Source organism: Phocoena sinus, chromosome 19 (assembly GCF_008692025.1).
Source record: "Phocoena sinus isolate mPhoSin1 chromosome 19, mPhoSin1.pri, whole genome shotgun sequence".
In the NCBI taxonomy this organism is placed as follows: Eukaryota; Metazoa; Chordata; class Mammalia; order Artiodactyla; family Phocoenidae; genus Phocoena; species Phocoena sinus.
This window is the reverse complement of record NC_045781.1, coordinates 40,658,545-40,681,300: the sequence shown is the minus strand read 5'-3', so window position 1 is coordinate 40,681,300 and position 22,756 is coordinate 40,658,545. Positions and strand designations below refer to the sequence as shown.

The window sequence follows — 22,756 nt, the reverse complement described above, 5'->3', positions numbered from 1 at the left end:
CTACACTACCCAAAGCAATCTACAGATTCAATGCAATCCCTATCAAATTACCAGTGGCATTTTTTACAGAAGTAGAACAAAATATCTTAAAATTTGTATGGAGACACAAAAGGCCCCAAATAGCCAAAGGAGTCTTGAGGGAAAAAAACGGAGCTGGAGGAATCAGACTGCCTGACTTCAGACTATACTACAAAGCTACAGTAAAGAAGACAATATGGTACTGGCACAAAAACAGAAATATAGATCAATGGAACAGGATTGAAAGCCCAGAGATAAACCCACGCACCTATGGTCAACTAATCTATGACAAAGGAGGCAAGGATATACAATGGAGAAAAGACAGTCTTTTACAATAAGTGGTGCTGGGAGAACTGGACAGCTACATGTAAAAGAATGAAATTAGAACACTCCCTAACACCATACACAAAATAAACTCAAAATGGATTAGAGACCTAAATGTAAGACCAGACACTATAAAACTCCTAGAGGAAAACTTAGGAAGAACACTCTTTGACATAAATCACAGCAAGATCTTTTTTGATCCACCTCCCACAGTAATGGAAATAAAAACAAAAATAAACAAATGGAACCTAATGAAACTTAAAAGCTTTTGCAAAGCAAAGGAAACTACAATCAAGATGAAAAGACAGGGCTTCCTTGGTGGCGCAGTGGTTAAGAATCTGCCTGCCAATGCAGGGGACACGGGTTTGAGCTCTGGTCCGGGAAGATCCACATGCCACGGAGCAACTAAGCCCGTGTGCCACAACTACTGAGCCTGCGCTCTAGAGCCTGCGTGCCACAACAACTGAAGCCCGCATGCCTAGAGTCCATGCTCCGCAACAAGAGAAGCCACCGCAATGAGAAGCCCCCGCTCACCGCAGTTAGAGAAAGCCCGCGTGCAGCAATGAAGATCCAACACAGCCAAAAATAAATTAAATAAATAATTTTTTTTTAAAGTTGAGAAAAGACAAAAAGACAACACTCAGAATGGCAGAAAATATTTGCAAATGAGAAACAGACAAAGGATTAAACTCCAAAATATATAAATAGCTCATGCAGCTCAATATTTAAAAAACAAACAACCCAATCAAAAAATGGGCAGAAGACCTAAATAGACATTTCTCCAAAGAAGACATACAGATGGCCAAGAAGCACATGAAAAGCTGCTCAACATCACTAATTATTAGAGAAATGCAAATCAAAACTACAACGAGGTATCACCTCACACCAGTCAGAGTGGGCATCATCAGAAAATCTACAAACAACAAATGCTGGAACAAATACCGTATGCTAACACATATATATGGAATTTAAGGGAAAAAAATGTCATGAAGAACCTAGGGGTAAGATAGGAATAAAGACGCAGACCTACTGGAGAACGGACTTGAGGGTATGGGGAGGGGGAGGGGTGAGTTTTGACAGGGCGAGAGAGAGTCATGGACATATACACACTAACAAACGTAGTAAGGTAGATAGCTGGGGGGAAGCAGCCGCAAGGCACAGGGATATTAGCTCGGTGCTTTGTGACAGCCTGGAAGGGTGGGATGGGGAGAGTGGGAGGGAGGGAGACGCAAGAGGGAAGACATATGGGAACATATGTATATGTATAGCTGATTCACTTTGTTATAAAGCAGAAACTAACACACCATTGTAAAGCAATTATACCCCAATAAAGATGTTTAAAAAAACAAAACAAAACAAAAAAAAAAACAAATGCTGGAGAGGGTGTGGAGAAATCGGAACCCTCTTGCACTGTTGGTAGGAATGTAAATTGATACGGCCACTATGGAGAACAGTATGGAGGTTCCTTAAAAAACTAAAAATAGAAATACCATATGACCCAGCAATCCCACTACTGGGCATATACCCTGTCTTCAAAAAGACACATGCACCCCAATGTTCACTGCAGCACTATTTACAATAGCCAGGTCATGGAAGCAACCTAAATGCCCATCGACAGACAAATGGATAAAGATGTGGTACACAGATACAATGGAATATTCAGCCATAAAAGGAATGAAATTGGGTCATTTGTAGAGACGCAGATGGATCTACAGACGGTCACACAGAGTGAAGCAAGTCAGAAAGAGAAAAACAAATATCGTATATTAACGCATATATGTGGAAGCTAGAAAAATGGTACAGATGAACCGGTTTGCAGGGCAGAAACAGAGACAGAGATGTAGAGAACAAATGTACGTACACCAACGGGGGAAAGTGGCGGGGGGTTGGTGGTGGTGGGATGAATTGGGAGATTGGGATTGACATATATACACTAAGATGTATAAAACAGATAACTAATAAGAACCTATGGTATAAAAAATAAACAAAATTAAATTTAAAAAAAAACCCAAGAACAAAAAAACAATGTCCTGGAACAGCCCTAGAAGGTTCTGGATTTCAGAGCTAGCTACATAATGGTCTCTTGTATCTCCACTCAAGGGTTCTGCTGAAGTGAGGTGATTTCCAGGGCCTAACCTGGCTTTTTTTTTTTTTTTTTAACTTCTTCCCATTCTAATTTCTGAGGCAGTTTGGATCCCTGGTGGCTGTCAGCATGTCACCCCTACTGTGGCCTCTGTCCCCAGAGGCTTGTGTCCCTGGAACCCTGGGTACAAAGGACTCGGCTCAGGGCAGGCACTAGGTCTACATGGGTTGGCAGGATGAGTGAAGAGACAAAGGTGACTCAGTCTCCTGCTCCAGGCTGGCCGGGCCATGCTGCAGCAAAGCTCAGGTCTGGGCACCACACTCGCACGGGGAGACAGAGAAACCTACGAGGAAGGAGAGTCTGGAGAGGCACGGCCAGGGGGTGTGGTTGGATCAGGTCACCTTTAACCACCTCAGTGGGGGCAGGCAGGGGATGAGCGTGGGACGTCATAAGCAGATTTAAAGAGGTCAGAATGTGGGAGAAACAAGAGCCCCAGCAGGTCCCAGAGGAACTCAAGGGCCTAGAAGCAACAGGGCCTGTGAAAGGGCAGAGCTATTGAGGCAGACAATGGGAAGAGCAGGAGAAGGAGGGGATGGATAGGGCACCAGAAGCTGCTCTGAACACAACCCACAATATACCCCTTTGTTGGAGGAGACCTCAGCAGGGCGGTGGGAAACAGCAGTAATGAAAGGACCTTGGGATAATGAGATGCTGGGGGTGGTCAGAGCAAGGTGTTTTGGCAAAAATGCTAAATGCAACAATGTGGGGAGATGGGCAAGTTTCTGCCACCACAGGAGGTGAGTGTGTAACCAGGGCAACAACAGCAGAGGGATGCCAAGAGGATGGGGCTCCAGGGAGCCAAGCAGTGGCCCAGAGGTGGCACATGAGCCCCTATCCACACTGGCCATGGGAACACGAGGCAATTAAAGGCATCCAACAGAATCCAAGCACGAGCCCAGAAATACACCACCTGCCTCCTTGCATTCCGCTCTGCTGCCCACACACGTCCAGTCTCCAGCTCTCCCATGTCCCCCGTGCAGTCCACCCCATGGCTCTGGGGCAAGGTCTTATCCCTGCTCACCTGGCTGCTCCGTCAGAGCATATGAAGCAGGTTGCATGAGCAGCCCCCACAGGCGCAGGCGCCCTTCACGTGGAGAGCACCAGAACACACCACATGCCCTGCACTTCATTTTACTCTCAACATCCCAGGGTAGAATGGCAAGTGTCAGAGTCACTTTTGGAAGTGGCAAACAGCTGGGATGGGAATGTAAATGTCAGCTCTGGCTCTGGACACTCGTCCTACTGCAGGGCTATCAGAACTACCACATGGTGTAACTCACAACCCCTGAGCAAGTGCCCCTTGGCCCAAGTTGATGGATGGTCAGCCTGCAGCCCAGAGACCTACCCCTGGAAAGCCACCTCCCACCAACACAATCCCCCGGGAAGTGGCAGATCGGTCCTGCAGGTGAGCTTCGTCTCCCACCAGGATTCTGTCCTCCGCCTGGCAGCACTCACTCTCCTGAACAAGGCTCTGTGAGAACCTTTGCCCAAGCCCACCTGTTCCTGGCGCAGTCACCTGGGCTCGCCCACAGCTCAGAGACTGCCCAAGCAGAGGAGGGTGACAATTAAAAGTTGCTAAACGTGGCAAACAGCAAAGCTGCTGATGGCATCACTCTGTCATCATTCCCACAAGAGCCTCTTCATCCATCCTGCCTCTAGGAATAGAACTCTTGACAAAAGCAATAACGTTAGGCCCACAACGTCGCATTTCATGTCAGGTGAATCACAGAAATCTCCAAGTTGGCGGGACCATAACAGTCCTCTAGTACGGTCTACAGATGGTGACTCACCTTCTGTGTCACTCCTTTAGAAGCAGCTGCTCCAGGCCTCCCATGACAGGAAGCTCCCTCTTTCAAGGTGACTCTTTGTGTCTTCAAACTGCTCTCACACTCACACAGGCCTTCCTCACATCTGGCCAACATGTATCTCCCGATCACTTCCCACGTGACCCTAGCTTGGCCCTCGCCACTCCAGCACCTCCAGTCACTGGATAAAAATTCAGATTTCTCCTCTCAAAATCACCTGTCACAGGCTTTCCTTTCCAGAACTCTCTCCTCTTCCAAGATTCCTACATTTGCTTATAAGCAGGTCTGGCCAACAACCCCCTAAGTGCATCTCCAGCAGGCTCCCCACTTCTTCCTGGAGCCCAGCCCCAGAAGAGAGCACTCCCAGCCAGCAGGAGCAGCCTAGTCTACCTGACAGTCACTTCTGGGTCCTTGCCCAGGGCCTCACCAGCAACCACTGGTGCTTCCCTCAAGAGAAGCAGGAGAAAGTATTGGGAGCATATGTATTGATACACATGCTGTCCTCAAGAACCTTACAGGCTGGGGAGGGAAAAGATGTCCACAGATGACAGCCTGGGAAAGTGCTGAAACAAAGACTCCAGCAACACGCTGAGGCGTATGTGTCAGGGAAAGTAGACTGTAGGCATGGGAAGGCCAAGAACTCTGAAGCCAAGATGGCCTGGATTCAAATCCCAAGCCTGCCACCCTCTGTGAGACCCCCGGACAAGCTACTTAACCTCACTAGCCTCAGTTTACTAATCTATAAAATGAGTGGATTATATCCACTGACAAGATTATTGTAGAGATTAGACATGCTGGGTGTATAACCCTCAGACCTGTGCCTGGTACTCAGTAGGCTACACAATGGCAATGGTTGACATGATTCTTAATGGAAGCAATCTTTGAATTGGATGATTGAGAGCCAGTCAAATTTCTAAGGCTGACATTGGGAATAGAGGGAAAATCCCGAGCAAAAGCATAGTGTGAGGAGTGAAAGGAGCAAACATCTCGGGCCCATGGTGTGTAGGGAATGGGGTGGAGCGTGGGGCCAGGGCTGGGGGCTAGAGTGTCTAGAGTGTCAGCATTGTGGGGCAGGTGCTGAAGGAGGCCCCACTTGTGTGCATCCCTCCACTGCTGGGTCCCATGTGGGGATGTCAAAGCAGGACTCTACGTACTCTCCGGGGCAGAGGGCAGCTTGGGGTCTTTTCTCAATCTGCCTCGTGAGATGATGCTCCTCCTGCAGGGCTGCAGGAAGGCTCTGCCCCCCAACTCCTTCTCTTTCTGAACTATGGCGCACATGTACTATGTTGAGCCCACTCGCTAGAATCCTTGATCTGACCCAAACGTCCCCAGGACATCAGGCTCCCCCATTCCAAACTGGGATTATTCCAACAGCCCCCAGTTAGTTTCCCTCCAGCTAGTCTCCCACAACACTTCCTGTTATATTTCCCCTTCACTGTCAGAGGGCTCCCTCCCACCTAATGCTTGGAATCTCCAAATAATCCCTGGCACTACAGAGCTCCCAGCAACAAACACCAGGCCTGGCCCAGCCTCATCAACCTCTGCTGTTATTCCCAAACAATCTCCTGTTTATTCTGGAGCACAGTGAGCAACATCCCCTTCTCTGAGCTTCCTCCTCCTCAAAGCCCACCTCCTGAAGGAAGTCCTCTATTCAAGTCCACAGAAACTACTGAGCCTGAAAGAGAGCTGCATGGATAGAGCCCCTGGGAAACAAGCACACCAGACAGTGTGGTATACATGAGAAACCACTATAAGGGGGCAGGGTGCCTATTAGAAAGGCACCAAGTGCCATGGGACTTACTGTCAGGTGAGGAATGCACACCTCCAAACCTTGCTGAGTTCAAAGTGGGCAGTCCCTTATTTGCACAAGAAGCTAGATGGAAACACCTCCCTGAGGCTCTCAGACAGGGCCTTGCTTACTCAGAATGCCTTCATAAGGGCAAATGACCATCACACAGTAGAAGACAGATGGTTGGGTGAGGATGGGGGCAGGGCCCAGTCCTAAGAAGCGGGGCCAATCCACCACCTGACCTGCGCCCCATGGCCCATGTTCCAGACTGCCCAGGCCTGTGCTGGCATGTGCCTGCCAACAGGGGTTCGTTCTGTGGCCATTTCCTATTCCTAGTCCTTTCTCCCGGGCAATCTCAAGTTTCATGGGGATGGGGAACAGGCCTTCATGTCTCTCTGCATCATCCCCAGTGCACTTACGGGTAGGCAATTACAAGCAAAAGAGAAAGATGCCTGGTCTCCAGCTCAGAGAGCCTGATCTAATGATAAGGCATCCTTACCCAGGAAATACCCCAGACAAACTCCTCCCAATCCAGAGCTCTCTGCAGATGGCGGTGGAATCTCCTCTCGGGGTCTGCCAAGCTCCTGGTAACAGACAGGTGCCATCAGTGCTGGCCAGGGATTTGAATCTGGGACTGGGAACTGATGTTTTCAGCTTCAGATGAAGGGCAGTGGGGGCCAAAGGTTGGGCAGTGCCCCCACACACACCGGGAGCCCCAGACCCGTGCCACGTGATTCCAGCAGAGCAGGAAGCGGAGTCTCAGGACTTAGTCTGTGGCCACAATAGGAGCAGGAAGCCTGAGTTCATTCCCCACCCTATTTATTTGTCATTCTCTCACCCTCAGATAATCAACAGCCAGTTAGCAAGGCTCTGCAAGCTCCCATTAGATAAACTGCCTGATCAGCGACTGCCAGAATCAGGAACTCCTGGGCAAACCTACAGACTTCTGGAAAGAATCCTTCCTTTGTCAGCAACTCTTGGGAAACCTCCCTGCCTCCTGTAGCTAAGCTACACCACACAGAGCTCCAAGGGCAAGCCAGGCAGGGCCCTGGCACAACACTGCCTCTGTGAGGTGGATTCTGGCTCTTCTGACCTGTGATGAAACCCAGCCCAAAGGGTGAGCAGGGCGGTGTCTGCTGTGACCACTGCATCACAGCCTGGGCTTCCCAGCCAGTTGGCATTTGTTTTGTTGAATCCATTTGGAGCACAGAAGAAAACATGAAAAACTTTAGGGGAGAGCTGGAGAATGTCCCAGTTTCTCCGTCACCTGTGGTCAGCACAGAGCTGGCTGCAAGAAGGTGGCTTCCCTCCCTTCCTCTCACCACCCTGAGGCACGTGATGTGGGGACCCCCTAGGGAAGGCCAGCCCCCATGCTCACAGGAGGGAAATCCTTGACTGACCCCATGACCATGTCCTGAAGCTGACAGGGAAGATGATCCAGCACAGGACCACAAGCACTGCAGGCACTTTGCATTCATGAGGCTTTGGGGCAACTCCTGTAGGAAATGCTGCTCTGGGCCAATTGGTTGAGACCAGGGAGGGCCCAGTCCAACATTCCTGGGAGGAAAGCTGGGCTGCAGAAGGGAGCTGGTCCCAGAGCTCCCTCCCCTCTCCATGGGTTGTTCAGGAGGCATGGATAGCAGTGCAGGCCTGAGAAGAACACTGTGGGGAGCACTCTGCAGGGGCCACTTGGGGAGGGGCCCTCACTGCCTTGGCAGAATCCTGTCATCCTGCAAAGCTTACCTCACCTCCCACATAAAGCCATCACACATTCTTTTCTTCACAACCTCCCCAAGAACATTCTATCCAGCTTGCTGTGCTCACCGTTTCCTGTGGTGAGCCTTGTCTCCTATCCCGTCAGCATCCTGTCTGAGGACCAACCAGTTCTTACTCTTTCTGCACCTCCCTTCAGCTCCCAGCAGTGCTAAAACCTAACAGGTCTTTTCAGGCATCAGGACTATCAGTGGATCCAAAGACACAAACTGATGGCCTGCTGGTTGAATTAGGGCCAGAAGTAAGCATTTGCTGGGTTAAGCACATGGTACTGCTTAAATATGTGAATTATATTTTAACACTTTAAGATCAGATTTTCTGGCTTCTCTTTAAAAAACTAGAATGTCTGGGTGCATGGAGTCCACCCTGCTCTGCGGCAAAACTGGGCTGAGATGAGAAGCAGCTGTTCCTTTAGACAGGGCACAGTCACTAGCTTGCCCTAGTCCTCTGGACCAGATGCTATGGATGCCCTGTCCTGCTTCCTCTCAGCCCACCTCTGGGCTCGCCTGCAGCTGCAGTGCTCATGTGTGTGCTGACAGCTTCCCATGGCCAGTGCCTGTATCTCTCTGCTTCTTTGCCTGAGGACTTTCTCCACTAGTTGGCATTCAGAACAGCCCAAGTGCCAGGCATTTAAAGCCCCTGCAAAGAAATTCTCGACTCATACAAGAGTCAGTGGATTAAAACCCACCCTCTTTCCTGCCCCTCAGTGGTACAATTCTGAGCACATTCCACATGATTATTCACAGGGTCCTCAGTCTGCTCCCAAGTCCTTGTCTCAGGGCTCACTTTTGGGGAAATCCAAGCTAAGATACCCTACTAGTCTCACTTTACCATTTTTACATCATCTGTCTGGCCCCACGAACATGGCCCTGAGAGCACATGCCCCTGATTAAGGGCTGTAGGATAGGAGCCCCCACCCACCCAGGGGCCTCCCAACGTCCCCGAGACAGAAGACTCACCTCCCCCGAGTAACTGTACTTGCCCCTGAGGATCTGCCGGTACAGCCGGGTGCGGTTGTCATCCTCAAAGGGCATGGTGCCACTGAGCAGGATGTAGGCGATGACGCCCAGCGCCCACATGTCGACTGAGTTGGTGTAGGGCTTGCGGACCAGGACCTCAGGGGCAATGTACTCGGGCGTGCCACAGGTGGTCTTCATCAGGCAGTCGTCACCCTTCTTGCGGGCACTGGCCAGGCCAAAGTCGGTGATGATGATCTTGGAGTCAGTGCCTGGGTGGTAGTAGAGCAGATTCTCAGGCTTGAGGTCTCGGTGTGTGATGCCCAGTGCATGCAGATACCGGACGCCATCCAGTACCATCTGCAGCACTCGAGTGGCGTCACGCTCAGTGAAAGAACCCTTGGCGATGATGCGGTCAAAGAGCTCTCCACCAGTGGCCAGCTCCATCACCATGTACACGCGCTCCTGTGTCTCAAACACCTCCACCAGCTGGATGATGTTGGCGTGGCGCACCCGGCGCAGCACACGCAGCTCCGACTCACACACCTCCCGCCCCTCCCGGTACTTGGTCTCAATCATCTTAATGGCATATGGCTGCCGGGTTGCCCGGTGCTCCACACGCACCACTCGGCTGAAGCTGCCTCGGCCAATCAGGGCTTTGATGTCGTACTTGGCTGTCACACGTGGGTCGAACTTGGCCCTGTACTTAGCCACCCTGGCCCTGCGTGGTGGCTCTGAGGGAGGCTCTGTGTGGCCAGTAGTGGGGGCACCAGGGCAGGGGTTTGCACCCTGACTGGCTTCTGGGAACCCAGCTTTCAGAGGGCCAACACTGTCCACCTCTGTAATGAAGTGCTTGTACACATCGCTCTTAGTGCCACTGAAGGGCTCCACCTTCTTGACCAGATCCAGCTGGACATCCTTGGGCGGCTCGGGAAGGACCTTGCTTGTCCCACAGCCCATCACGGACACGGGGGCATCCTCTCTAGCGAGGCTGGCAGAACCTGCTCTGCAGGCAGTGCCCCGTCTACACCTACACAGACAGAAGAAAGGAACTCAGCATAGCCAGGGACACTTCTGGAGGGATCCCAGCCATCCTCCTTACCCCCTCCCCCCTGGCCCTGGATAAACCCAGACTGAAGACCTGACTCTGGTATGGTTCCCTGGAAGGGAGAATGGCTTTGGCCCCTGAGTGCTTGGAGCCCAGATGCCATGAAGGATCCACATGAAAGACTGGGTCTGAGTTCCGTGGTCTTGATGTACATCTCCCTGGGTATAATTTTCATGCTGCTCTTCAACTCTGAAGAGGGGCAGGAACATGCACCAGGCTCAGCTGTCACTGCCTTCACCCTCCTCCCTACTCTCCCTGGGTCCCTTATCATAGTTGAAGTCCTATGTTTTTTAAAGGTTAAAATTATTCCTCTTATTACTCTGACTCATCTTTTCTGAAACGGGGGCGTGGAGTGTTAGAGGCCTGTTCTCCAACACTATCACCCACCAGGGTGTAGAAAGCCACTTCCCCAAGGCCTCCTCCCTCATGGATACCTTCCTAGTCCTCTGCAGGGGTTGATCCCCCACTGCAACAACCCACCACCACCCACTGCTCTGGGTGCTGCCCTAACCTCACTCTTCCCTGGATGGCTCGCACTACTTTTCTAATGTACCATCTTCACCCTGGCAGTTTAACACCCTGTTCCATGGTCTCTCACTTCCCCAGTTTACCACATAGATGGCTAAAATGCCGCACAAGTCCCAGAAATGGTTAAAATCAATTCCAGTGAAGTAGGAACCACAAGCCTTAGCACACTGCCACCAGATAGCCACCAAACTAGCCTGGGCTTCATTTAAGAGGCAGAGGGGGGAACTTCCCTGGTGGCACAGTGCTTAAGAATCCACCTGCCAAGGCAGGGGACATGGGTTCGAGTCCTGGTCCGGGAAGATCCCACACGCCATGGAGTAACTAAGCCCGTGTGCCACAACTACTGAGCCTGCGTGCCACAACTACTGGAGTCCACGCGCCTAGAGCCTGTGCTCCACACCAAGAGAAGCCACCACAACAAGAAGCCTGCGCGCCACATAGAATAGTCGTCCCTGCTTGCCGCAACTAGAGAAAGCCCGCGCAGCAAAGAAGACGCAGTGCAGCCAAAAAAAAAAAAAAAAAAAGAGGCAGAGGGGGCCTTGAGCTCAGAAAGGACACTAACAACTTCATCCAGATGAGACTCAGGCTGTGGATTGGGGCACTCTTCTTCCATGGGATGAGAATCCAGGAGACTTTCCCATTCGCTTTCCAGACAAAGATGTTCCAACTATTAATACCTTGTGGCTGGTGGGGCCCTGGACAAGTTGAAGTGCTGAAGTACCATTTTCCAGAGGTCACTTCTATCCAGCCTGCCCTTCTCTAAGTCTATCTGAGGGCCCCAGGAGTGAAAGAAAAGAGCTGAGAATTTCCCATTAATTAGGATATACAGAATTGGGGATAAAATGATCAACTCAGAACAAGCGTTTACTGAACATCTACTAGCGACACAGGAATGAATAAGAAGTCCAGTGCAGGTATATTTTAACATACCCAATACAGGCAAAACATGGTCAATAAACTCATTGTCTAAATGAAGAGCAAAACATCAAAATAGGTAATTTCAATATAACAAAGTAAATGTTAGGCTTGAGAAACAATAGTAGATACATGAATGACACAAGAATGACACAGGGATTAGGGAAAGCTTCCTGGAGGAGGCGACCCCCACGCTGAATTTGAAGTAAGAATGAGGCAGGTGAGGAAAGGTGGGAATGTTGTTTCAGGCAGAGAGAATGACACACTCAAAGGCTCAGAGGCCCAGAGCAGCATCCCGTGCCTGGGAATGTGCAGTCTGGTGATGTGAAGACAGAACTGGGGGCTGAAGTGTTGGAAGGGCAGCAGGAACTAGGCTGTGGAGAGCAGCCCAAGTTACAGCGAGGAGCCAGGACCTTCCTGGGAGGTGAAAGGAAGCTACCAAAGGGTTTACAAGGAGAGGCGACTCTGTGTTTAGAAACAAGTATAAGGCTGAACTGGAGGAGGGTCAAAGTGGACTGAAAGGGCCAGTGAGGAAGGTAGCAGCACAGACAGGGTGGCGGAATGGAGAGAGGTCAGCAGGAGAAGTGACAGGGACTGGAGGCTGGACATAGGGGTGAAAGGGAGGAGAGGACAGCACTCCAGTCCCTCACTCCAGCTCCTGGGCAGAAGGTCAGGAGTGCAGCAGGAGGGACAGGCTTGGGAAGCAGTAGGAAGAGTTCAGTTGTGGAAGTGCTGCAGTGGGGTGGCTGGATGTAGAATCTAATGATTGAAAAGATCTGATCAACCAAGGGGGAAAGAGGGGGATAAAATGGGAGATTGGGGTTGACATATACACACTGCTTTATATATAAAATAGATAATAAGGACCTACTGTATAGCACAGGGAACTCTACTCAATACCCTGTAATGACTGATATGGGAACAGAATCTAAAAAAGAGTGCATATATGTATATGTATAACTGATTCACTTTGCTGTACACCAGAAACTAACACAACATTGTAAATCAACTACACTCCAATAAAAATTAATTTAAAAACAAAAAAGAAGAAGGAAAAGAGCTGGCCAGGGTCAGAGATTCCATGGCTGCCCAGGGGCAACACCAACCCCCACCCCCAACCTGTTTCAAAGCCAGCAAAAGATCCCATGAAAGGCAGCAGAGGGAAACCCAGGGAGGTTTTTGCTGGGGCACCTTGAGGGTCACAGAGAACCCACACAGAGGCCCTGAGTGAGAGTCTGAATCCAAGATGGTGATAACTGACCAATGTGGCTAATGTGGTGATAACTGACCAATAACTGACCAATGTTCCCAAGGAAAAAGCTCACCTCTGAAATGTACACAAGACCTTGATTACCAATCCATCAGACAAAAAGACCAAAGATTAAGGGCTTAGGTTTTAATCAGTATGTCAGTATGACTCTCAGCAGAATGAGATTTATCTTTCCTCACATAAGAGGAAAAGATTCCTCAACCAACATGGGCTCTTCAGGATTTGCTGCAGTTTTCACCCAAATGCCCAGGAGATCCCATATAGCAGCTTAGGAAATCATGTTTAAACACAGGCATTTAGGGATTCCCTGGTGGCGCAGTGGTTAAGAATCCACCTGCCAATGCAGGGGACACGGGTTCGAGCCCTGGTCCAGGAAGATCCCACATGCCGCAGAGCAACTAAGCCCATATGCCACAACTACTGAGTCTGTGCTCTAGAGCCCGCGACCCACAACTACTGAGCCTGCGTGCCACAACTACTGAAGCCCACGCACCTAGAGCCCGTGCTCCGAAACAAGAGAAGCCACCGCAATGAGAAGCCTGCGCACCGCAACCAAGAGTAGCCCCCGCTCGCCCCAACTAGAGAAAGCCTGCGCGCAGCAACGAAGACCCAATGCAGCCAAAAATAAATAAATTAATAAATTATAAAAAAATAATAAACAAAGGCATTTAGAAACAAGGTTCTTTTTCACAGAGGCCAAAGATTAGAACTGTGGACTTTGGAATTTTGCAGACTCATCTCTTCCTTCAGGGAAAATACAAGACTTAATACAGTAAAGGGCTGCAGCTCAGGAAAAAAAAGCTCTTGGGCCAGGATTCCTGAGGCAGAACACAGGCCCTGATCCCCAAGACCGCACTGTGAACAACATCTACCACCATTCAGAGAGAAGACAAATTGCATGGGTGACGCAGCACAGCTACTCAGATGTCACTTCTTCCTGGGGAGGAGGTACTACCCTAGATCTGCAAAATAAGTAACTGTCTCCAGGTGTACCCACAGGCTCTTTTTGTTTAGATGTGCATACCTAGTCTGGTCCTGATGAGAAAAACTAAGGTTTACAAAAGAAAAGGGCTGACTTTTCACTTTAAACAAAGTCTAAGCAAGGATCTCAAGTCAGCAGTGAGACAGCCAAAGATTATCCCTCTCTGACCTTCCTTATTCCTTTCTGGGACACAGTTTCTCTCATATTTGTTCCAATTAGAAACTCTTCAAAGACAGGCTGATGCTGGTACTCCACCTTCCCAACTACAGATCAAGAGTGCAGGAAAGAAGGTGCCAGCTCTGATGCGGGGAATTGCTGATGGCCTCCAGGTGATCATAGCTGCTCCACACTCCAATCACATCTGTTAAATTCTCTTTTCACATCAGTTAGGTGAAAAGGCAAACAGGGACAAGGGAAGCAGCTGGCAAAATTCCTTCTGTGAAGAGGGCAAAGTGTTTTCCTGTCCTCAGCTCTCATGTATGTGCCCCCAGCAGAGTGACGAGGGTGGGGGTGAATGAGGAAAGCCTCGAGAAGCGACCTCCCAGGAAGGTCATGCTATGCCACCTCTCACAATCACTATTCTGTCTCGTGACACCAATCCTAACACATCTTACAGAAAGTATTGAACTCTCTGGAGTCGGCCTCCACACCTTCAACTCCAAGCCTGACCCAAAACACTCCTCAAAGAAGGTAAGCATATTGGACAGAGTGCAGCAGTAGGCGTGAGCATTCAGCACTACTGTCCTCGCTAACACTTTATAGAAATGACATGCCAAAAAGGTAGAAACTTGTCCAAAGCCACTCAGATAGTGACAGTCGAGAACGAACCAAAATCTCATTCTCCATCCAGAGCTCCTTCCACCAAACCAGACTCCAGAAGTGCCTGGGGCCTAGCTGAGCTCAGACTCACCAGGCCAAGGTCTCAATCCTTCCTCATACCACTCAGCTGATGAATCAACGAACCTTCACTGAGGATCTTTTTTTTTTTTTTTTAATTTATTTTTGGTTGTGTTGGGTCTTCATTGCTGTGCACGGGCTTTCTCTAGTTGTGGCAAGCAGGGGCTACTCTTCGTTGCGGTGCGCAGGCTTCTCATTACGGTGGCTTCTCTTGTTGCGGAGCACGGGCTCTAGGCTCACGGGCTTCAGTAGTTGCAGCACGCTGGCTCAGTGGCTGTGGCTCATGGGCTCTAGAGCTCAGGTTCAGCAGTTGTGGCACACAGGCTTAGTTGCTCCGCAGCATGTGGGATTTTCCTGGACCAGGGCTCGAATCCATGTCCCCTGCATTGGCAGGTGGATTCTTAACCACTGCGCCACCAGGGAAGCCCGAGGATCTTTTCTGAAGGGTATGTTCCGAAACCTCCATTCCACGTACAATCTGGGTCACACTGCTCACTGCTATACTCTAGATTACTTTTGATCACTAGAGTTGTCAGCCTTTTGAGGGAAGGGGCCACTTCTCAGGTTTCTAGAATTCTCTGGCTCCCAACCAAGTGCTGAGCTCCAAGCAGGCATTCAATGTTTGTTAACACTGAGTGAAAGGTGGGCTGGTTCTCAGGCTTCTTTTTGCTGCAGGGCAACAATCCCAGAACCTCAGAAATTTTCAAGTGGCAGGAAGAGGCCAGGTTGGTGGTTAAACCAAAGCCATGCTCTTTGGGCGCCTATATAAATGTCCTCAAAAACAAAGGAAGCCAGAGTTCTCGGGTCTATTTGGGTCTTACAGATTGTTATCTGAACTCCAAAGCAAGTTTGTCCATAAACTGCCAGACTCATCTGTGGGGAGACCAGAGGCCTAGGAGCAGAGGACAGGGATGGATCCTGAAACAATTTTCCCGGCCACAGAAGTCTGTGGATGCCTCCCAGGCAGGCACCCAGCCCACTCCAATAACACCTCCTAAGACCGTTCTCCACGGCAAAGCTTCACAACCTTTTGCCTGCAAAGATCTCTATATTCTGCTCCCATGTTTTGAAAGACTGTCTATCAAAATGAAGTAGGCAGTAATCTCTCAGGAATCCCAGAAATAAGTAACTGCTAAACAGCACTTCTAACCATCACGAGGCAAGCAGGGATAGCAGGCAAAGAAGTCTGTCACTTTAGATAAAAACCCCTGACCCTCACGTCACACACAAAAATAAACTCAAAATGGCTTAAAGACTTAAATATGAGACAAGACACCATAAAACTCCTAGGAGAGAACACAGGCAAAACATTCTCTGACATAAATCGTACCAATGTTTTCCTAGATCAGTTTCCCAAGTCAATAGAAATAAAATCAAAAATAAGCAAATGGGACCTAATCAAACTTATAAGCTTTTGCACAGTAAAGGAAACCATAAACAAATAAAAAAGACAACCTATGGAATGGGAGAAAATATTTGCAAATGATAGGACCAACATGGGCTTAATTTCCAAATTATACAATCAGCACCTACAATTCAATAACAAAAAAACAAACAAACCAATCGGAAAATGGTTAGGGCTTCCTTGGTGGTGCAGTGGTTAAGAATCCGCCTGCCAATGCAGGGGACACAGGTTCGAGCCCTGGTCCGCAAAGATCCCACATGCCACGGAGCAACTAAGCCCGTGTGCCACAACTACTGAGCCTGCACTCTAGAGCCCGTGAGCCACAACTACTGAAGCCCACGTGCCACAACTACTGAAGCCCGCATGCCTAGAGCCCATGCTCCACAACAAGAGAAGCCACCGCAATGAGAAGCCGGCACACCACAACGAAGAGTAGCCCCCCCCTCCACCACAACTAGAGAAAGCCTGCGTGCAGCAACGAAGACCCAACACAGCCAAAAATAAATATAAAGCAAATAAAATAATTTTTTTAAAAAGAAAGAAAAATGGTTAGAAGACCTAAATAGATATTTCTCCTGAAAAGACATACAAATGGCCGATAGGCACTTGAGAAGATGCTCATCATCGCTAATTACCAGAAAAATGTAAATCAAGACAGTGACATACCACCTCACACCAGTCAGAATGGCCATCATTAAAAAATTGACACGGCTTTCCTGGTGGCACAGTGGTTGAGAGTCCGCCTGCCGATGCAGGGGACACGGGTTCGTGCCCCGGTCTAGGAAGATCCCACATGCCGCGGAGCGGCTAGGCCCGTAAGCCATGGCCGCTGAGCCTGCGCGTCCGGAGCCTGTGCTCAGCGACGGGAGAGGCCACAACAGTGAGAGGCCCACGTACCGCAAGAAAAAAAAAAAACATGACAAATAATAAATGCTGGAGAGGGTGTGGAGAAAAGGGAAACTCTCTTACACTGTTGGGAGGAATGTAAATTGGTGCGGTCACTATGGAAAACAGTATGGAGGTTCCTCAAGAAACTAAAAATAGAGTTGCCATATGATCCAGCAATCCCACTCCTGGGCATATACTCAGAAAAAACTATAATTCAAAAAGATACATGCACCCTTATGTTCACAGCAGCACTATTTACAACAGGCAAGACATGGAAACAACCTAAATGTCCATCAACAGATGAATGGATAAAGATGGTGTGTGTGTGTGTGTGTGTGTGTGTGTGTGTGGAATGGAATATTACTCAGCCATTAAAAAGAATGAAATAATGCCATTTGCAGCAACATGGATGGACCTAGAGATTCTCATACTAAGCAAAGTTAAGTCAGAGAAAGACAAATACCGTATGATATCACTTATATGTGGAATCTAAAATACGACACAAGTGAACATATCTACGAAACAAAAACAGACTCACAAATATAGAGAATGGATTTGTGGTTGCCAAGGGGCGGGGGGGAGGGAAGAATTGGGAGTCTAGGATTAGCAGATGCAAACTACTGTATATAGAATGGATAAACAACAAGATCCTACTGTATAGCACAGGGAACTATATTCAATATCCTGTGATACATCATAATGGAAAAGAATATGAAGAATATATATGTGTAACTGAGTCACTTTGCTGTACAGCAGAAATTAAACACAACACTGTAAATCAACTATACTTCAGTAAAATTAAAAAAAACAAAACAAAACCCTAAACAAGGACCTCTGCAACCTTAGGGGGAACCACACGATTCTGCTTTCTGAAACAGGAGAACTGGGACTTCCCTTGTGGCGCAGTGGCTAAGAATCTGCCTGCCAATGCAGGGGACATGGGTTCATGCCCTGGTCCGGGAAGATCCCACATGCTGCAGAGCAACTAAGCCCATGCACCACAACTACTGAGCCTGAGCTCTAGAGCCCGCGTGCCACAACTACTGAGCCTGTGTGCTGCAAATACTGAGCCTGCATGCTGCAACTACTGAAGCCCATGCACCTAGAGCCCGTGCTCCGCAACAAGAGAAGCCACCGCAATGAGAAGCTCACACACCACAACGAAGAGTAGCCCCTGCTTGCCACAACTAGAGAAAGCCCGCGTGCAGCAACGAAGACCCAATGCAGCCAAAAATAAATAAATAAATAAATATTTAGAAAACTAAAACAGGGAAACTGACACAAGACCCAGCAATTTCATTTTCAGAAATAATGCTACAAAACCACTTCCACAAGTACACAAAGATAGATTTGCAAAAGAAAGCTCATGGGACCATTCTTTATAATAATGAAAAAATTGAAACAACCCAAATATTTATCAGGAAGGAAATAATTAAATAAACTAAGATACATTCACATAATGGAATGCTCTGCAGCTGCTGAAATGAATGAGGTAAATCCATATATATTGACAAAGAAAGAAAGATACCCGTCAGTTTGAGTGGCTTTGTACTGGTATCCACATCTGTGATGTACCAAGGAGTTTAAAACAGTCTGTGAAGGGACTTCCCCAGTGGTCCAGTGGTTAAACTCTGCGCTTCCACTGCAGGGGGGCAGGGGTTCAATCCCTGGTCGGGGTAGTTCCGCATGCTGCGTATTGCAGCCAAAAAAAAAAAAAAAAAAGAGTATGTGAAGCATATGTCTAATGAGAAATTTCTAAAAAGGTATAGACATATACATGGGAAAAAAATATCCTGGAAAGGTAGAAGAGAAGCCGTTAACAGTGACTGTCTCTAGGGTATGGGAATGTTGGGGGAACAGGTGGAAGGAAGGGAGACTCTTACTTCTCACATTACATACTTCTGTGCTATTGCTATATTTTAAAGTCATCACCACATATTATATTTTTAAAGTTAAAAAATACATATTGTAGAAATGTATAGACTAGTATATACGTAAGAAAAAAAGCTGGGGGAATATACACCAAATTATTATACCAAATATACACCAAATTATTTTAAAAATGATTAGTGTTTGTGTCTAAAGACACAGTTCATTATTCACTTCCGTAATGTTTTAACTTTTAACACTATTTCATAATAAGAATTGTTATAACTTCTTTTTGGAATATAGTAACTCAGGACTCCACCTCTTAAAGACTCTATGCACCACTGCTCTACACGGTAATAACTGGTGAGCAGAGACTCCTGCTTTAGGGCTGAGAGAAGGAGAGTTCAACAGTTTGTCGTGTCCTCCTCATTTTATCCTGACCCTCAACTCCATCTGACACATCCCACCCACTGCCCATCCCATCATCAGAAATACAGCCTCTGGCAATGTACCTGGGGTTCTCCTTCCAAAATCCCAAAGTTCAACCCATAAATATTTACTGAGCTCCTGCTGTGGGCCAGGAACTCTGCCAGGGGCTGTGACAGACAAAAAGAAGGCAGTTATAATCTCTGTTCTCAAGGAACTTACAGCCCAAATGGCTCCACACCAAGTGTCCCCTGATCCATTACTCTTATGATGCCCTGTGAGGCCACTTCAAGGCTGGCAGCCTGGAAAGGGTCCCTCTGTGATAATTTTCCTCTAGCAAATGAAAACAGCACATTTTTCTACTTTAGCATCACATGAGATGCCATGGCAACAGAGGGCTGTACCAAGAATTAGCTCAGTGATGACCTAGCCAATACAAATTGGCTTAATACTTACTGAGTAAGATTCCTGGAAGAAAAGAAAGTTCAAATAAATAAGTCTCTCTCCAGCTCTCAACAAGCGGAATTGTTTCCTTTCTTCCAGGGCTGTACTTCTCAAATTTTTCTCTGTGCACCCTGGGCCAATGGAGACAGCTGTTCTCAGCTATCTCAAAGCTTAAGGGTCAGTACTTTGGCACACCTATAGCCACTTCACATCACACAGTTAGGAAGCAATGGAGAGGATCAAAGTTGCCCAAATAGGGCCTCCCTGGCGGCGCAGTGGTTGAGAGTCTGCCTGCCGATGCAGGGGACACGGGTTCGTGCCCCGGTCCGGGAAGATCCCACATGCCGCGGAGCGGCTGGGCCCATGAGCCATGGCCGCTGGGCCTGCACGTCCGGAGCCTGTGCTCCGCAACGGGAGAGGCCACAACAGTGAGAGGCCCGCGTACCGCAAAAAAAAAAAAAAAAGTTACCCAAATAACATGCTCACACTTACAAAGTAAAAACAGACGGCTAAACCAAAGTCTCGCTCACTTAACGATGAACTTGTGAGTGACTGAGAACCCCAGTATCTAGTTCAGATTTCACAGACACTAGGATCTTCTGGGGTATTCCATTCCAAGTGAGGCTCAGCTCTAGCTCATTGTAAGAGGCAAACAGGTTTCCTGAAAGCTGCACTTTCTTTAAGTCATTTATACAACTTAACAAGAATTGCAATTAGACCTGGACAACATACTTATTCAGCAAACCCGCCCTCCAGTGAGTCAGCAATCCACATCTTTTCTAGGGGAGTAGCCAACTGCAACTGCCCTGAGTAGAAGCAGTTTTGTCAGAGCTATCTCTGATGATCAGAAATTACCTCAAGGAAATCACATAACATAAGGTAGCTTCCTACACAAGACTCAGTCTGAAGAGCAAACAGGCTTACTAAGATGAGATCCCCTTTTGACATGGGATAAACTCTGGGAAGAACAGCCATTAGTAATAACAGTGGCTTCCATTTCCTAAGTTTCAACTGTGCTAAGCGTCTTATATGCATTCTCACTCCTCTCTGCAACCACATAAAGTAGGCATGATTATTCCTATTACGGGATGAGCAAATTAGGACTCAAAGTACTTCAAGATCTCATAAAAGTCAAGAACTGAATCAAAGTCTTTCTTATTCTAAACCCCATACTTCTAACCACCAAATCATCCTGCCTCCCCAAGATATGGGAAATGAGACTGCAACAGCAGTTGTGTGCTACAAGGCACAGCTGACCCTTCCCACTGGACAAAGACACAACAGTTTCCTGGAGTAATGACAAAGATTTTCGACTAAGGAGCATAGTAAAGTCACCTGGAGAGTTTTTAAAAAATACAGATTCCGGGCTTCCCTGGTGGTGCAGTGGTTGAGAGTCCGCCTGCCGATGCAGGGGACACGGGTTCGTGCCCCGTTCCGGGAAGATCCCACATGCCGCGGAGCGGCTGGGCCTGTGAGCCATGGCCGCTGAGCCTGCGCGTCTGGAGCCTGTGCTCCGCAACGGGAGAGGCCACAGCAGGGAGAGGCCTGCGTACCGCAAAAAAAAAAAAAAAAATACAGATTCTTACCAGATTCCAGATATTCTGCATCAAAATCTCAGAAAATGAGACTCTTGAATTTGTATTTTGAAAAACCACACTAGGAGATTTTAGATCATCAGGTTGACAAAGCTGCACCACCTACCACATGCATACGTGTGAATGTGCAAACAGGACACTAGCATTTGCTGTGCTCATCTCAGGTCCTGGCCCCTGATATGTGCTCAGTAGTATAGCTGAATCTGTATCCATTCTTAAATCAGTAACCTATCACAGTTGACTCAGCTCCTACTTTATGCCAAGCACAGAGCCAGACACTGATATGCAGACAGAAGACACAATCCCCAGGCCAACCATCAGGTGACACAACACAATAAACTCCAACAGTAGTCACATGAATTGAAGTACAGAGGAGTCAATGGTTACATGTGAAGGGAGGCTTTTCCAAGGAAATTAAATCTAAGGTGGATTTTAAAGGACAGATGTAAATTTTCTAAACTGGTGGGTGGAGGTGCGGGTGGGGGAAAGAAGAGTAGTACAAAGTGAGAAAATTGCGTATCTAAAGCAAAAGGGTGTTAAAACACAGAGCTAACGGCAGATGTACATACCTCCAACAACAAACTATGTAAGCAGGAGACAGAAGTGCCCAGGTGTTAACTTCGGGGTTATGCCAGATTATGAAGAGCCCTGAATGCCCTGCTATGAAGTTTGGCCTTTACCCTGCAGGCACCAAGGAGCCAGTTTTAGGCAATGAAGGACTTACTCAGATTTTCAAGTGGGAATTATCACTTCACAGTTTCAGAAGAGGGAGTGAGCGTGGGGGAGCTGGGCTTCCCCTTATAAAAGCAGAGGGATAACTGGCTTACAAAGCAGGCGACCCAGCTGGACTCAGGTGTGATTTTCCCCAGCCTGAACAAGGAAGAGACTAGCTGCCCCCGACCCTGTCGTTCAGTAGCAAAAGAGGAGGTGTGGAGTAGGTGCCAGACACGAGAAGGTAGTGAGGACAACCAGGTTGGTTCACCCTGACCGATGTCGACTGGTTGAACAGCTGGCAGGACAGCTGACCACGTCCACCTGGCCCTTGGGGCCTCAGGGACGGGCTACCCAGCGCAGCAGCATGTTTCAAGGCCAGTCAAGCCTCGGACACCAGGGACCCCAAGCAGCCATCGCCTGGCCTGCTACCCACTCCCCCTAGGCCCCGGCGCAGCGGGCACAGGCCGAGGGCTCCGGGCTGGGCAGGGACGGGCCCAGTGCTCCAGGAAGCGACCGTGACTGCAGCTCGTCAGCCCCTCCCGCCCATGGGGCCGTCAGTCCTGGCCGGGCCGCCTCACCTCGCGCGGGCGGCGGGCTCTTCGGCGTCCGGGCGACTGTGCTGCCCCTCTCCGGGCCGCGGACACAGCCCCGACCACCGACACCGCCGCCGCCGCCGCCATCCTCAGGCGTCAGCGTCGTGGCGTCATCACAGCGCGCTCTTGACGCCAAAACAAATCCGGGCCGCCCACGGGGCGGGACAGGGGCGGACTCGAGAGGGCCGGGCTACGCGGTTGGCGGCTCTCCGAGCGTGGCTTGCCAGTCAACGCCTTCAGGGCGGGGTCGGGCTCTCTCTGGGAGTAGGAGGTGAGTCTCTGTGTCGCTCCAAGTGTCTCGACACTAGGTTTGG

The 22,756-nt window shown here is 48.9% G+C and overlaps 1 protein-coding gene across 2 annotated transcripts in view; it reads right to left on the bottom strand.

Moving 5' to 3' along the window:
* Window positions 1-22,551, bottom strand: part of PSKH1 (protein serine kinase H1) — a 35,161-nt gene extending 12,610 nt beyond the window's left edge. For both annotated transcript variants that reach the window (XM_032613852.1, XM_032613853.1), the window contains exons 1-2: window positions 22,428-22,551; window positions 8,812-9,838 (exon numbers count right to left, since the gene is read on the bottom strand). In XM_032613852.1, coding sequence (XP_032469743.1) covers window positions 8,812-9,768 — 957 coding nt within the window. In that variant the 5' untranslated portion in view covers window positions 9,769-9,838; window positions 22,428-22,551. The remainder of the gene's footprint in view (window positions 1-8,811; window positions 9,839-22,427) is intronic.
* Between the last annotated feature and the right edge of the window lie 205 nt (window positions 22,552-22,756).